General features: G+C 47.0%; 5 protein-coding genes across 5 annotated transcripts; 4 read left to right on the plus strand and 1 right to left on the minus strand.

Moving 5' to 3' along the window:
* Nucleotides 1–1741: 1741 nt before the first annotated feature.
* On the plus strand, nucleotides 1742–2716 carry EDB93DRAFT_1241772 (uncharacterized protein; the record flags this gene model as incomplete). Its single annotated transcript, XM_041451920.1, has 4 exons — nucleotides 1742–2039; nucleotides 2093–2190; nucleotides 2242–2635; nucleotides 2691–2716. 4 exons carry the CDS (start codon nucleotides 1742–1744, stop codon nucleotides 2714–2716), a joined length of 816 nt encoding a protein of 271 aa, XP_041305527.1.
* Nucleotides 2717–4053: 1337 nt separating this feature from the next.
* Nucleotides 4054–6885, plus strand: EDB93DRAFT_634537 (uncharacterized protein). The gene is made up of 5 exons (XM_041456930.1): nucleotides 4054–4330; nucleotides 4384–4701; nucleotides 4757–5045; nucleotides 5097–5979; nucleotides 6036–6885. Exons 1-5 carry the CDS (start codon nucleotides 4232–4234, stop codon nucleotides 6574–6576), a joined length of 2130 nt encoding a protein of 709 aa, XP_041305528.1. The 5' UTR covers nucleotides 4054–4231; the 3' UTR covers nucleotides 6577–6885.
* A 347-nt stretch (nucleotides 6886–7232) lies between these two features.
* Nucleotides 7233–8194, plus strand: EDB93DRAFT_1089480 (proline-specific peptidase; the record flags this gene model as incomplete). Its single annotated transcript, XM_041446209.1, has 2 exons — nucleotides 7233–7882; nucleotides 7942–8194. 2 exons carry the CDS (start codon nucleotides 7233–7235, stop codon nucleotides 8192–8194), a joined length of 903 nt encoding a protein of 300 aa, XP_041305529.1.
* A 180-nt stretch (nucleotides 8195–8374) lies between these two features.
* EDB93DRAFT_634373 (uncharacterized protein) lies at nucleotides 8375–11022 on the minus strand. Its single transcript, XM_041456929.1, has 9 exons — nucleotides 10761–11022; nucleotides 10557–10706; nucleotides 9999–10505; nucleotides 9487–9938; nucleotides 9312–9435; nucleotides 9066–9258; nucleotides 8869–9016; nucleotides 8679–8817; nucleotides 8375–8622 (listed from the first exon to the last, which is right to left on the minus strand). The coding sequence occupies exons 1-9, from the start codon at nucleotides 10905–10907 to the stop codon at nucleotides 8500–8502; spliced, it is 1983 nt and encodes a 660-aa protein (XP_041305530.1). The 5' UTR covers nucleotides 10908–11022; the 3' UTR covers nucleotides 8375–8499.
* Nucleotides 11023–13991: 2969 nt separating this feature from the next.
* Nucleotides 13992–15931, plus strand: EDB93DRAFT_1159785 (uncharacterized protein). Its single transcript, XM_041450008.1, has 13 exons — nucleotides 13992–14253; nucleotides 14306–14315; nucleotides 14370–14389; nucleotides 14449–14581; nucleotides 14640–14668; nucleotides 14725–14752; nucleotides 14801–14833; nucleotides 14877–14953; nucleotides 15006–15165; nucleotides 15224–15343; nucleotides 15397–15434; nucleotides 15489–15523; nucleotides 15576–15931. Exons 1-13 carry the CDS (start codon nucleotides 14206–14208, stop codon nucleotides 15757–15759), a joined length of 915 nt encoding a protein of 304 aa, XP_041305531.1. The 5' UTR covers nucleotides 13992–14205; the 3' UTR covers nucleotides 15760–15931.
* Nucleotides 15932–16549: the final 618 nt, after the last annotated feature.

A 16549-nucleotide genomic window follows, 5' to 3' on the forward strand; every position in this document is an offset into this window, starting at 1 on the left:
GATGACCTGGATGCATAGCCAGGTCATGACTCAATAGTGACCACAGGCAAGTTGATTGAGTGCTGATGAAGTTGAGCCGCGCATCTACGTGACGTTCGTACCTAGCCAGCAGAAAGGTTTTACTAGACGATCGAATAAAATGTTCCAGGTCCAGTAATTGTAATTTATCGTTCCTGAGGTGTTATCACAGGCTTTGTCTTCGACGCACCTCGTTTTTTGTACTTTGAAAATTCTGCAAAATATAATTAGGGCTAGTATCTAGGAGTCTAAACACTTTTACCTGTCATCAGTCTCTCACGCGATGAGGGAAGAATTTGATAATATTACTGAACTTTGATGGGATAATCGGTCTGCAAATTCTCGTGGCACTTCACAGGTGACATCAAGTTCGCCTGCAACTTAGGTTGGAACCATGATTGAGGCACCCTACACAATGTATGAAGCATAGATAGTACTGTATGAGGCCACAGTGACTAGTTGGATGAACGAATCAATCACAAGTAGTTGTGATCGTCATTTTTGATATCAATGGACCAATGAAAATGATTATTGGTCTCAAAAAGATAATTTTGACTTTCTAACTTTGTTAGTAGCGGCGGTGTTTGTTTAAGAGTCGAGACTCTAAGGTTGTACCGAAGACGTACTTTGATCATCAACGCCTGAGAATCGAACAACATCAAAACATCATTCAAAGCAAAGATAGAATTAACTTCAGCAACTGAATTAGGAGAGCGCTTGTCGATATCTGTGTTACCATCTGCAACAAAATCCAAGCCAACAATACATGAGGTAGGGTACGAATAAGAGATGTCATAAGACGCACACGAGGATTTATGTTCCTTGACAGCGATAGCGCGCTTATTGACAACTATCTTGTTGAACCAGTGAATATATCAGTTGGAACAATGCTGGTAACAGACACGTTGAGACATACGAGAACTTCTGATTATCAAGGACAGGAGACGCCACCGTCATTTGCACCAAAGAGATGGCAGTAGAAACAAAAATACGAAGTGGGTTCCGTGGTGGTTAAATGTAGGAGTGTATGTCGTCTTACTCAGAGTGCTGAGTGTACAATCGATACAAGAAGTAGGACAATTAAAATATGCAAGCTTGAGGAATTTACATAACTCACTTTATATCGTTCGTCAAATATATTATGCCAGTGTGCTTATGAAAAGCTTTCTTCCATTCACAGGCTGCTCAATGAAGACCGGGAAATTCTGCATGGTATCTGCTTAGGCAAAGTGTTCTTCCGTTAGACAGAAGGGGGCCTAGCAGGGCTCACAGTAAGAGTGGAGATGACTCGAATTCTGCCCTCGTTCAACAATTTAGTCCTCCTGTGGCTTAGTGAATGTACCACCAATCTTGGAACTGCACCAACTGTTTCCCGCCTCAATCAGAAGGTCGCTGGTTTGAATCCTGTAGTGAACCACATGGGGTTTTTGGTGGGTATTGCGTGCCATAGTACCTACAAATGGGTCTGCGTAAATGCATTGCCCCCTGACAGGTTGAAATCCCTATATCGCTGGGTGCAATTCCCGGAACGCCTAGCGGGCCGAGCGGGGCTGACTTTGTCGGTTGGCAGAAGCCAGTGGTCTTGAGCCACAACGTTCAACCAAAAGAAATCAGTCAAATTCATTCCCGGCTGGCTCAATCAAAGGATTTATACGTGGGTACTGTGCTAATGACTAGTGAAAGAGGTTCTAACAATTACTTCTCAAATACACCACGCACCTTCATGGCGTTGTATTCGCCTCTCCGAATGCATGATCTAGGCCATCAGCCTGAAGACGCTGAAGAGGATATTCTCCTCCCCGGCAAACACATCACCTCTGAGTACCGCACTGTGGACCCCCCATCTAAACGGCTTGCTTGGGCGGCGCTAGTGTTACAGGTCATCGCAGTTATTTGCGCGTATGTATTGTATAACATTGCCTCTGCCTCTGTTTCCAGGCAACGTAATGTCCAAGGGTTGCGTCAGCCGAACCAGAATCCGGGTATAGAATTGGTGGGCAGCCCTCAACAAAACCAAAAGGGTGCGTAGGTTCAGTTATCGTTCAGACTCTCCCGAACAAACCTGTGTGGCTAGCACCAAAGTTGTACTTTCCAAGCGCTATAGTGCGGGTGAACAAAGCCTTACCTGACCAAGTGTATACTTCAGGCTCGCACGTCATACTGAGTGACAGCGTAAGTGGACCTCCGTGTCATAAAGTAATTTTGTTATTGATATCGTTCTAGGACTCGATGTTCTTTCAGTGGCACCTCGGCCAGTCCAGATTTACCTCTTGCTATATCGACAGCATTGTTCCCACTGTGGAAGATGGTCTGGCGGCCAACAAGTCCTATACTTCATCTGGGTCCACCACCGAAATCCAAATTTGGAATGTTACCACTGTTGAAGGCATGACGAGCCTCAGCTGGAACACGCGACCCCAACGAATTGCACTAATGGGAACTGTCGCATTCCTTCCTGAGAAAGAGAAGATCGAGCAGTTAGGACTCGAAGACGGCTGGCAGTCACGGCTGGCAACGCGGTTCTCGTGTGGTAAGGAAGCGGCTGTTGTTACCATCGAAGTTGCCTGCGATAGTTGTAAAATTGAATTCGAGCAGATATTCTCGATTCCTCCGTTGGGTGAGAACGGCCGTTTCAAAAGTTTGAGATAGCGGACTGATCCCATCATGCATAGCTTTCGACCTGATGGAAATAGGTTAAGATATGAGCAATAGATTTAGCGAAAGAGATGAATTTCAAATTCCGCCTGATGTTTTCTTACTGGAACAAAACCGGAGTCAGAGCTTAGATATGCCTGGCAGCCTAGTTCGCTAGTTTGTTGAAGATTGTTGTCGAAAAGTATGGAGTTCACCCGCACCAAGCTTGAGGCCAGCAGAGAACCTAGGCTGGGATCGTATGTTGTGTATTCTGTGAGTCTGTTTAGTAAGAGCCTAGAGGAGGAATAGGACAGTCGTGGAGTTCCGTCCGAAGTACGAATGATTGTGGTGGTCAGCTGGCCGCCATGGGCATTCTGGAGAAGGGTGTCCAGGCGCGCCGAATTGATTGAAGTCCCTACTTTCAAATAATCAGCGGGGAGGGACATCAACGGCCGCATGCATGCGTGCATTGGAAAGAAATGGACAAGCTTGTCACCCTGCCTTTGTGTGCTCTCGATATCCCTCAGAATACCTTCACGGGTGGCACACTCTACCTAGTATTTCATGAGAAATTCGCAAGTCAGCTCTGGAAGAAAACTGATAAAAACAGCATCTCAGATCTGGCAACTGGACGTCACTGGCCAAATCAGTGATTGTTGTTGTGCATTTTAGCACCAGTTCATGGTGCCAGGTGTATTGGTGGTTTCTGCGTCGACGCTATTACTTGACAGATAACAAACGTGAGGTTGGAAAAAGTGCTGTGAACCATGGGTGCTTAGTAATTACCATTATGTAACCTTGTGGCAATCGTGTCCCCGCGTCCGCGAAGTATTGTGCTCTGCCTTCGAATGATAGGAGAGTCGCGGACTATTAATATGTAGGCAGTGGTTATCAGACGCGTCGCTCGACTCTCATCTTTCAATCCCTTCAAACACGATAACTTCAGAGTTTCAATCACTCTACATTGACACGCTCCGCCATGTCAGGCTCATCAACACCACAGGATCTTCCCATAACACTCCTGCCGCTCACATCGCAACAACGTAATGAGATTGATCGAGTCGTACTTAAGGACATGGGCTCCTTCCTGAATTCCATCAGTACTAGTGAAGATAAAGAGGTCACCACATCGGATCTCTTCGACGAGATGCTTTTCGCGATCATGTTTCAAACTCTTGTGGTGGCCAAGAGATTGCTCAAACGCGAATATCTGAAGGAATATATTGACCTGTATACAGTGGAGATGGAAACACTACAGGAACACCCTCAACTACGGGAAATCGTCCGCCACGCCTGTCAGACGCGCTCGTTCTCTCACATCGCTGACCTCAGTGAGTGTTCGTGTCAGCGACATAGATGTCCCTGTGTTGACAGTCGTTGGAAACGCAGATATATTTCAAATACCCCAAGCTAGCGATCTCGTCCGGTTGTCTCAAGGTGAGAGACTTTTATGTTGCAACGTCATCTACAGTCACACCTCAGGTCGGTTGTATCCTAGATGAGGACCAGTCAGATTACGATCCATTCGTAAGACCTTACGTCGGCAAGGCTGTGGACGGGTTCTACGAGTACCTGAAAAATGAAGTTCACGGCGGGTGGCATGTATAGGGCATACTATGCTAAATTCTGTTCGATCGTCCAAAGTTCAGGTACAGGAAAATCAAGACTAATGATCGAGGTTAGCGTTTTACAGTCTATGTTCGTATCAGGTGGCTAAAGCATCGAATTTAGCTCCGGAACAAAGGTGTTATTGTTTTGTACATGAACCTTCGTGATCCGCGTGATCAGGGCTTCCCTATGCGAGACCTAGTGCCCGCGCGTATATTGACGGAAGATACGGACTGTACTCAAGCCGAGTATACTGCTCGTTGTCGCGCCTTCTTTACAGCCATATTTCAGACGCTGCAGGAGGATCTGAGCAGCAAACTTCCTCAGCTATGCTCTGGCAATCCTAATCCTGTAATCAAATCATGGAATGACCAAATGTGCAATATGGGCTCGAATGCTCGTTCCGAGTTCTTTCAGAAAGTTCATTTTCGATATCAGGAGGTGAGCAGGGAAAATCATAGTCTATTGACAAATGGACTAAAGAAGTTTGCAACAGACCCTTACCAAGATCAGCGAATCGTTACTCAAGACATCTTATAACAACATGCTGATGGTTCTGCAGCGTATATTTAATGAGAAGTACAAGGACAGGCATGATCCCAAACTCGTGATAGCGTTTGACGAGGCCCACCCTCTGAGCAGCATGAGTAGAAAGGGATTTCGTCTATCACATATCATTGGTACGACAATCAACTGCTACTCCAATCAAAGAATTGCATCGGTTTGGGTCGTCTTTGCATCCACGACCCCGCAGGTGGCAGATTTTTCAGTGCCTCAGTCGATCCGTGAGTACCTGGTATAAGCTGCCTGTCTCCAACCTTTGAACAATCTAGCAGATGATTCTATGCGCGTAGCGGTATCCGGCGAACTCCTCTATCCGCCCTATAGACATCTTGGTTGGGACCAGAATGCAGATCCTCTGTCTGGTACGTCGGCGAATAACGTTGCGAGCTTTGATCACATCGTCGGATTCGGTCGTCCGCTGTTTGTCCCTATGTTTTTATTCTCGTTTTCAATCTCATTGACCGCCATGAATAGATGGAAGTCAGTCGTAGGGAAACTTGATATCGCTAATGTTTCGAAACTGGCTGCCCAGAAACTCTGCAAATCGATGTCATTTGACGCGAGTGATGCGAATCAGGCTCTTGCTGTCCTGTCCCAGAGATTCGGTCTCGACATTTGCTTGGGTCACCCTGATGCTGTGTCTTATCTCGAAAAAGCAGTAGGCAGTTACCTGCGCATATGCTTCTCGACGACCGAAGATAAAATGTGGGCCTTTACCGGTTATCCATCAGAACCCATTCTGTCTTGCGTTGCAGCAATTATGCTCCATGGGAGGCCTGACAATTTGGATTTCGTTTTGTCCATCTTGGGAAAAAAGGTTGATGATGGGATGGTCGAAATAGGACAGAGCGGGGAGTTGGCCAGTAGGCTTTTGCTGCTCATCGCTAAGGATCTCTTTATCCGCAAGGACCCCCCCAAAGACGTAATCCGGGATCTATACTATTACGGAAGTGGGGATGCAGAGCTGATGGACTGCCGGAAGGTCTCCCTCATCGATTTCTTAGAGTACCTATTTGGCCAGACATTCTGGTCAAGGACGGCTAAGGAGGCCAAGGCAGCTTTTCAGCATGCTTACATCAATTTCTCGCACTGGGTGTCTATGACAGAGTTCATATCAACCCCGGTTCCCGATCAAACTGACACTGATTCGTTGAGGTAAGCAAGCTTCCAGATATTGCGATATTACATCTAAGATGATCACCTCTACATAGTGCTAGATGCAGCACCAAAGAGTGGACTTTGCGGCACTGGCATCGCACAAGTGCGGTCCAATGCTGTCATCTGCAGCCGCTTGTCGACAAGATGATTCCCATCTATTTTGACGATCCTGCCCTTGGCTCCGATGATCTCAATCGCGTCTCACAGATGTTTATTTCCGACAAAGCGGGAGAAAACTGCCATGAGCATGACTTAGGGTTGGTCACTCGCACGCATGATTCAATCCAGTGCCTATCGAATCTCCCCTACATCGCTCTTCTTCTCGACCTGGATGCGAAACCAAAGCTTAATGTTACGTTCCAGGAGAAGGAGCCAAATCACGCCGAAACAGACCGATGTCTGCGGATCTACGCTTCTGGAATTAGCGACACCACATTTCCATTCTTGAGCCAACGTCCCACAGTTGCGAGGCAGCTGCGTGGGTTTGTCTCTCGGCAGAAGGAAGTACCATCCCAAACCAATCTCGAAGCTCTGGTCAAATTTGGGAGCACCGCTAGGCTACGCAACTTGCAGTGGGAACTACAAGATGCATGATATCTTGAATCATAACTAGAGGATTGTAGTAAAGTGAAAGCGATGTAGGGCATGTTCCTGTGTAATAGTGTGTATGATAGATAACGATCGTAGCGCTGCTGCTTTGTTTCCGCCCTTTGTGACCTTGTAGTTTTACGATTTTGTCGGCCACTGTTTTGATGTTACGTTTTTACTTCATCGGTTGGTTTTCTAAGTGACCCGAGTTACTTACGAGGCCGCGTAGAATTTAGTGTGTTAGTAAGCGACACGGCGCAGCGCCCTTTGCTTGACTTGGCTTACACTGGTCTGCACACGCCTCAATCGAGCCTCGTTCTTGTTTGTACCCGCCGGTCACTCGCTCTCAGGGTGCAGACAAATGCTTCAACTACTTACCTTCGGCCGACGCACTGCACTCGACACTTGCAATGTCGGTGACCTGATCGGGGCCCACCCGTCCCGTCACAACTCACCTTGCTACTCAGTTCGGATATATGTTGGGCTGAACAACCCTCCGGGTTTTTCCCAAAAAAACTTCCATTGACCTCCGGCTGCACTGGTCACGAGTGCACGTCACCTTAGTTCTCGCGTGGCACTTAGCGCCGACACGCATAGATGCAATCCTGGACTCCCGAAGTGGCATGACGCTCCAACAGCTCATACAACAACATCCATATATTATGACTGAAGTCACAGGAACTGTCGATTTCCGAGTCGGCAAAGAGACTTACAAGACTTGGTACAAGGTCGTTGGAGACCCAACATCTGGCATTCGACCTCTTATCACTCTTCACGGCGGCCCAGGCATGTCTCACGTGTACATGCAGTCGCACGCAGAGATTTTCACGACATATACTATTCCTATTGTTTTCTACGACCAGTTGGGTACCGGGAAGTCTACACACATCACAGATAAGGGCGCCGATTTCTGGACGCCGGAGCTGTTCATCAATGAGCTCGACAACCTTCTTGCATATCTCGGAATCAATGATGATTTTGATCTTTTGGGCCATTCTTGGGGAGGGATGCTGGCGGCCGACTACGCATCGGCGCAGCAACGCCCTGGTCTTCGCCGCCTTATCATCGCTAATGCTGCCCCATCGCTTAAGCTCTGGGAACAGAGCATGCACCATTGGTTGAGCAAATTTCCGGAGGAGTTCGGGGAGATGTTGAGAGGGCACGAGAGGGACGGGACGACCTCGTCAGAGGAGTATCAACGAGGAATGAAGGAGTTCTATAACAAGTACACCTGCCAAGTGATCCCTTGGCCGGCGGAGCTTGATCAATCTTTTGCAGATATGGATAAAAATCCCACCGTGTATACCACAATGTAAGTACGCAGACATGTGACTTAAGGCTTATCGGTGTGCTCACTCTAAGCACGATCAGGTTCGGAACGTCTGAGTTCAACCTTACGGGCTCGTTGATCAGTTGGGATATTACCGATCGTCTTGACAGAATTTCTTGTCCGACGCTTGTTTGCAACGGTCATGAGGAGGGTGCACAAGATTTCGTGGTTGAGCCTTTCATCGAGAAGATACCAAAGGTCAAATGGGTAAAGTTCAAGAAATCCCACATTCCGTTCTACGAGGATAAGGAGTACTATTTCAAGACCATCGGTACCTTTTTGCTATCAGCCTGAGTCAAGTAAAGTGTCTGTCTCCTATATACATCATTTAGCCTCGAACGTCGCTGAGAGAAATGTCTGATTTACATACTCAGTCGCAGTACAGCCAAAGAAGTTAACCTAAAAAATAATAGTGGAGCATGGCGAGATGAACTCGTTCGGCAATAGCTGGGAAAACCATTCCTATATTGCAACTTCTAATTGTCTACCTTGTACAAAGTATTAATCACGGATGATGTGAAGGACATGAAAACGGAAACTTAGAAAGTACATTGATGAATACAACTTTCTGAACACTTTTGTGCTTCTTATTACTCAGTTTAAGTGCTCTCAGCAACTTTCTTCTTGATAACATCAACCACACTTGGCTCGGCAACAGTGCTGAGATCACCGAGTTGATCACCTTCACCAGCGACGATCTTGCGCATGATCCGACGCATGATCTGCATTGAGATGAGTTATTATATGATTGCTGAGGAAGAAACAGGCCTGGACTTGCCTTTCCGGAGCGGGTCTTGGGCAGATCACTGACGATGAAGATCTTTTTAGGTGCCGCGAAGGGGCCAATCACCTTCCTAACTTGGAGTACGAGCTCCTTAGCCAGGGAAGCCTCGTCATTGTGGTCGTACGTGAATTCCCTGTCATATCTGAAGTCAATCATCATTCAATCAAAGGACAAAAAAACTGACGGTTTAAGTGTGACGAATGCAAAGACGGCCTGTCCCGTTAACTCGTCAGCAGTACCGATGACTGCAGTCTCGGCAACACCCTTGTGCATGATCAAGGCGGACTCGATTTCAGCAGTCGACAAACGGTGTCCAGAGACATTGATGACATCTACAGAATGGTCATTACAGGCGGAATATCTTCCAAAGGACGTCCTCACCATCAATACGGCCTTTGATCCAAATGTAACCGTGTTCATCGCGTGCGGCACCGTCTCCTGTGTAGAAAACCCCACCGTATGGCTTCATGTACGTCTCCAAGTAACGGTTGTGGTCATTGTATACAGTACGGGCAATTGAAGGCCAAGGTTGCTTGATCACGAGAACACCCTCAACGTTGTTTCCTTCTAATTCCTGCAAAACCCTGTCAGTATCATGAATTGAACAAGATACATTGATTTGATTACCTTTCCACTAACAGGGTCCAGAATAGCAGGCTCAATGCCGAAGAATGGAACAGTTGCAGAACCGGGCTTGGTCTCAATCGCACCGGGGAATGGGGTAACAACGATCGATCCAGTTTCAGTTTGCCTTAAAAGAAGATACTGAGTCCGGCCACGAATACTCAGTGAATTCGCTTACCAGAACGTATCAACAATAGCGCATTCCTTGTTGCCAACATGTTCGTTGTACCAGTTCCAGGCTTCGGGGTTAATAGGCTCACCGACAGAACCGAGGACACGCAAACTGCTGAGATCATGGTTCTCCACATGGTGAGCGCCAAGTCTGCGAAGGAGACGAATGGCAGTAGGAGCAGAATAGAACTGGGTAAGCTGGTGCTTTTGGACGGTCTGCCAGTAGCGGGATGGCGTGGGGTAAACTGGAGTTGATTCAAAGACGGTGGTGCTGACTCCATTTGCGAGTGGTCCATAAACAATGTAGGTGTGTCCAGTAATCCAACCGATATCGGCCATGCAGGCAAACTTGTCGTCTGGGTGGACATCGAAAACGTATTTTACAGTAAGGGCGGCGCAAAGGAGGTATCCGCCGGTGGTATGTACGACACCCTTGGGTTTTCCTGTAGATCCGGAGGTCTAAATATAGAACAGAAGTCAAGATTAGGCAAAAAAAGACATGGAAAGGACGCCACTGACGTAGAGAATAAAGAGCGGGTCTTCTGAGGCCATGATCTCGTGTGGGCAGTAATTAGGGACTTTAGCAGTCTCTTCGTGCCACCACAAGTCTTTTCCATCAACCCATGACACTTGGCCGCCGGTGCGCTTGAGAACAAGGACATGTTCAACGAGAGGGCATTCCTTGAGAGCAGCATCTACAATTGCCTTTGTTGCGATCGACTTGCCGCCACGCCTACCCTCGTCACTGGTAAGGACAACACGCGACTTGCAGTCTTGAACACGGTCACGGAGAGACTCTGCACTAAAGCCAGCGAAGACCACAGAGTGAATGGCGCCAATGCGCGCGCAAGCGAGGAAAGCAGCAACTGCTTGCCACGTCATCGGCAAATATACAGAAACTGTATCACCCTTCTTAACACCAAGAGCTTTTAGGACGTTCGCGATAGAGCAGACCTCGCGGAGCAGCTCCGCATAAGTGATGAGACAGCCTTCCCCAGGCTCGTCTGCCTCGTAGATAATGGCGGTCTAGTAGATAGTTCAAGGTCATAAAATTTCGACAAGAAGGGTGATATTTACTTTGTCTGGGTGTTTAAACGCCCAGCGATCGACACAATTGTAAGACGCATTGAGACCTCCCTCTGGGAACCAGACGATATCACCGGTTTCAAACCCACCGGCACGCACAGTGTGGAATGGACGGTCCCAGTGCAACGTAGTATGGGCCATCTAATGCATCCATAAATAAGCGCAACATAGGAAGGAGTGAATACATGAACTAGCCTTTCTCCACCAAGCATCAGATTCGTGGCCGAGGGTTTGCGCATGAGAAGACTTGTATGCTGCATGATCAGGACCGACATGAGGAACCTTTAGGCCAGCCTTGAGGCGGGGAGCAACGGGATGGAGCGGTACGGCGTCTTCAGACATGATGATGGCTGATATGATGGGCGGGAGTTGATGGCTATGATAGATTGATCACAAGCCCCTTGCTTATAAAATGCGGACATCCGACAACCCACATCATTCCTGCACAGCCACTATCCTTTTTCGGGGTCTCAAAATACTACTAGTCAAAATCAAGCCTTGATCATTTGTTTCCAAGATCAAACACCAAGGTCTGACTTTTCGACTGGAAAGACAGTAATGCCTCTTTGAGCCTCTTTTCCATCCTATCTCCCTTTCATTATGATTCAAGTTGGAGCTCACATCATCCTCGTGCTCCGTTTTAGCTCTTGGTTCCGCACTAGTTCCACAGGAATTGATGAAGCTTAACCATATCACCATACCGTGATAATTACATATGACAATGGAGAAACAACAAATTCACAAATTATACTGTACTACTGCTGCGGCTCGCACCTCCCAGAAGGTCGTCGAGTCACCACGCCCCAGCGTACTGCTAGTTGGGACGCACAGCGACATATCGAAGGATTGGACAGTATCACCCCGATAGCCTCGCATGCGAACAATGAGTGCTTGGCATTTAATTTGAGCATGGTCATGCCCAACAGTTGCCGGTCCAAGGTATTTATTATCCAACCATGACGTTTAAACGTAACATCAAACACTAGTGTTGTCTTGGGCTGCCGGCATGGATCTACCACAAATCACTGGGGCTCGAGCCTCGAGGAAATCTCAGAGGTTTTAGATCGGACTATATGTTTCTGCGACAGATGGCACCCTGCGGCAGTACTAGACCAGTCACCGATATATCACGCGCTCGATGTCTAATTGATGGGCTTATCAGGCTTTGCCCGTGACTGTGACTTGAAGTTGACATTCCTATGTCACATGTGGCGCCGACGCCTACCCCTTGAAACCCTTCGGTCTCAGATTACTTATTCCATCATTTATATTCGGCTTGTCGTACGTATTCTCTTGGCCCCCAAGTTCCAAACTTTATCGCGTATATTCTATCGAAATCGTTTGTATCGACTTCGTATATCGTTAGTGTTCGTGCGCGCTCTTTACAACATCGTGCATTGTGGTCTATACAAATTCCCGAGACTCTGGCCCGGTCTCAAGTCTATCTGTTCCCGGGCGATCGATGATCCGCAATTTCTGCTTTATGGCCACTACCCTCGGCCAACTTGGGCTTAGAGTGCTTGTATATAGTAAGCGCATGTATCTCGATCATATCCTTGACGCAAAGTAATTATGCGTAGCATGAAATCCACAAGCTCGTCGACCTTTGTGAACTGACGACTATCTGATTTTGATCTGCAACCTATGAGAGGACCCGAAGGCGGACCCTTAGTGCATGTTTCGGACAAAGTTGGAACGAACCGCACGGATGTTCTATCCCCAGTACCCCATATTCATTACTGATGTGCTTCAGGACCCCGGGATGATGTCCTGCTAACGCCGATGTGAAATCGTTTATCACAGGTACATCAACACGCCCTCGAACCAGTGCCGGTGACGATGATCCTAGTCTAGCTATCTGCATCCATAAATTCACAAATCGCATGCTTTGGCCAATCATCGAGAGCGCAATGGTCATCCACGACTTTGTCCATGCACGATTCGTACACGTCGCGGACCTGATGGATCCTACAAATTGACTCACAGCCTGATGAAATTCAGACCGCAATGACCGAGTCATTCTGCATGGCATGGTTGATTGATCATTCGATTGTTTTAAAAAATGGATCGACGTATCAATGATAGAAGTATTGGGCGCGTTTGGTTGGAAATTGCAACATATCGTCTAGAGTCAAGTGAGGACTATAATCATTATCTAAAGCACTCGTCGGTTACGAGACAACTCACGCTGGAGTGATATTTAGTGAGTGGGCTGTAGTTGTTAACCTGAGCCCTATTCTCGTGCACCGTTAGGTTGTAGGAGGCTGGTGGTGAATCGAGAGACGAGCTATCCCCGTAGACTCGTAACCAGCCTGACTATGCGTCAATTTGAAATGGTGCACCACTCGTAGGTGGTAGTATACGCCAGGCTGGTCACGAGCCTACTATCCCCGACCTTTGTGAGGTTCGTGACCACAAGCACATTTGTATTTCTCGTGGAAATGTTGGTTATATCCGATACGAGGAATGAAGACGCTTGTTAGACAACTGAATCAATTGTTGCTCCCCCAGCCTTGCCATGACCGCAATTGTGCTTTTATCATCCCAAGGTACATCGCTCGCATAGACGACCATGGGGATTATGCATACCAATGAGACATAATATGAACGGACATCGTAAGGTGGAGCCAGAAATTGTTGGTCCAATATATAGATGGTCTTGTAACAGCTTCGCACGATCAGCGTCCGTTTCCAACTGCTTACATTGTAAAGTCCATGATAACGTTTGCCTTGTATTCGTGAAGTTCCGACTGATGGGGCTTCAAAACAGTAAGTAGTTATTCTGCTTCAAGGAGGGACCGATGCAACGAGAATGTTTTCGAATCTAGTACTCGGTGGATGTGGACCGATTTCCCCCGCACAAGAACCTGATTTCGTTGCATCGTAAATGCTCTAAGAGATTAAGTATATTTTTGTGACAACAAGAACCCACGATCCCGTCGTCAGCCGCGGCATCCTTCCTCCTAATCAAGGGTTCAAGTGACGGATGAGTATCGATATAGAAATGAAATCTCGTCTCGTGCAGTAAGTGGATCATCCAACGGAGATGACACGGACCGATACAGTAGTACTTCCACGGCACCGATGACCGTGTGTCATATCTTTGACTCGTGCAGTGATGTTGTGGTCCCTTCTTGTATTCTCCAAAACGCTACGGGCTCAGGCTAGCAAAGCTTGGACCAAGAGATGGTGTAAGATGAACCATGCTCGTGAGTGTTGGGTAGCTTGTTAGAGCCGTTCAAATCTGGGAGTCAGACTCGGGCTCGGTCTAATCTTGTAGAGTCAGGCACCGGACGAACATACGCAGAGATCAAAATTGTGACCTAAGCATACCGGTGATTAAATACTAGTATAAACACCGCTCGGACTTTTCCGGCAAATTCGTTGGGCGCGCCGTGCATCGAGCTATGCATGATGTATTAATAACGTCACAGCGTTTAGTTGTGCTGGCGACTCTGTCGCTCGATGATTGATGAAATACTAACTTAGACGACACAAAGTCGTACCATGAGGCTGGATCCACCCACGTAAGAAGACTCTTCCTAGCTCACGCAATCAGACTTTGGATCAGGAGCTTATATATTGGCATCAGGATCACCCACCCAGTCTACGAGCCAGTCCAGGCCCATACTATACGGATATGGCGTCGTTATACTGGATGGAGTGTTACACACAACAGACGATCAAGGTATGCGCGTTTGGCACCAGATCTGTCATTCTTCAGACTAACTCTCGCACAGTATCTTCGAGGTTTGTCATTGGTTTGCTTCTCTCATTCTAGCTTGTGCTCAGAACATTGAAAAGTTGCACCAACCGCAATCTGGGTGAGTTGATCACGCACTCTTCTCGCGAGTGAATGCTAAGACTTTATCGTCTTCATTAGATACTCGATTATCTTTTGACCCTTGAACACGAAGTCCGTCTGTTCAGCAGCATTAGATGCTGGAGCATTGTCACTGCTATGTTTATCGTAGCCAGATATGCTCCCATAGCATGGATTATCAGCGAAATATATGGTGAGTAACGCACTTCGTTATTGGGGAAAGGTTATTAGTACTAACGGTGATCTCCCAGCCACTCTTATGCCACAGTCAGTGGAAACGGTATGAAATCTCTCTGAACCATATTCGATGTATGTTGATACCAAGTACTAATACAGTGCTTGACATCATATCGAATTAGTGGGGGTAGGTCCCCTCGCGGCCACTAGTCCTGCGTGAACTAATACATCCTAGCGTCCCTGTTTCTTATCATGCTCTCCGCAGAAGGTTAGTTTGTTTACATCAACAAGGCAAAGGTCTTACGTCTTAGGTCTGCTTCTTATGCGCATACTTGCCTTATGGCATAACAACAAGAAGATAAAGCTATTTTTATTGGCGAGCTACTTGGTAAAGTTTGACTGTTTAGTTGTCCCAAGTGGTGATTTAACGGAGCTTGAAGCTTATTGTCGTCTCCATGGCCACTTGCGATGCACTTGTGGGGCTTCTGCTCGAAAGCATATGTGTGCCCACATCGACTCCGGCCGCTTTAGAGTTTACTGCTGAGAAAGCGGAATACCTAGTAATGGGCAAGTTTATCAGCGCAGCGCTGTTTGAACTCAGTGAGCGTTTCAGGATGCTGCCTCAATTTAACTCTACTGATGAATCAATCATATCCAGCAGTGGTCATTCTTACAATATATCATTCAATACGGTCGCGTTCTGATGGTATACGAACCATTGGTAATGTGACGTCAACTCTGTTGAAGGGAAGTTTGCTATATGCGCTGACACTTCTTGGTATGTCATCCAGTTTATAACTCCTTTTCTGTTTCATTTGACTGTGTTTCAAGCAATTTCTATTGTAAACATAGTTTCTTTTTCATTACCGGTACGTATTTTCCATGCACCACGCCAGGGTAATATATGAGATTTATTGGTGCAGGTTTCATCACAGTGGCAGGGTGGGCTTGCAGACGTGTAAGTGATTGCACATCGTATCCATGGCTAACTGACAAATTGTCCTCACCAGATTCCAAGGCGTCCTGCATGGTGTCTTGGCTTCGCGCATTCTTTTTGATCTTAGAGATCTGGGGCGTACAATTCAAAATGGAGAACATGGTTGTTTATTCACCTCACACGTATCTCTTCCTCGCACTCCGTGCGCATCAGAATCGATACAAATGTCTGTCTTATCCACCGAAAGCAATGCATGATCATACCTCGCCGTGTAGAACGTCTTGAGATTAAAAGCATCGCACGCACTGTACGTCGCATCTTGACCGCTTGAATAAACGCACCTCTCGTTTCAAAATCGATGTAGCTGATACTATCTCGTGTTTGTCATTCAGCGGAGGATACATCGAATGATCTAGGATGACGTTGTATCTTCACAGCCGGATATCAATATTTTATGATCAGATGTATTTGGCAAAATTGATGCGTCCTTTCTCCCTCAGGCTGTTATGATATCATAACCCGTTGACATTGTAACTAGTAGTTGTAGGCCCGCACTGCATCCGCGGGAATGAGGTATGAATGGGAATCACCGCTGTTAATGTCCCTCCTGTTCCGCCATCAGCCGGCTCCAACTTGTTGGACATAGCGTCGTTTCGTTACTTACCGTATATAGTATTCCGCTTTTTCCCGAAACGCTCACTTACTCGGATACCGTATCATTGTCGTTTTCCCTCAGTCTTTTATCCGAAAAATCCTACCTGTATCTAAACAAAGTATTTTGTCAGCAGTGGTCAACTCGGAAATAGAACTCTCGCAACAGACAAACTCATACCTAGTCCTGAAGTTGCAGTCATCTGAACCGTCATCTCTGAACCACACACCTCCTAATTCGCCTCCCACGAGAGCTAATTTAGGTCCGGCCATATTTAACCAGAGCGAGACTAAAATAATCGAGCTTGACTCCAGAGCGGAAAAGCTGAAATCAAAGCGTTGACGAAGACGACCATGCCATGCTCTTCAACTCAACGTTCAACAACCGAGTGCCTG

This window comes from Suillus bovinus (assembly GCF_016758785.1).
Source record: "Suillus bovinus strain UH-Sbo-P2 chromosome Unknown EDB93scaffold_47, whole genome shotgun sequence".
Taxonomy (NCBI): Eukaryota; Fungi; Basidiomycota; class Agaricomycetes; order Boletales; family Suillaceae; genus Suillus; species Suillus bovinus.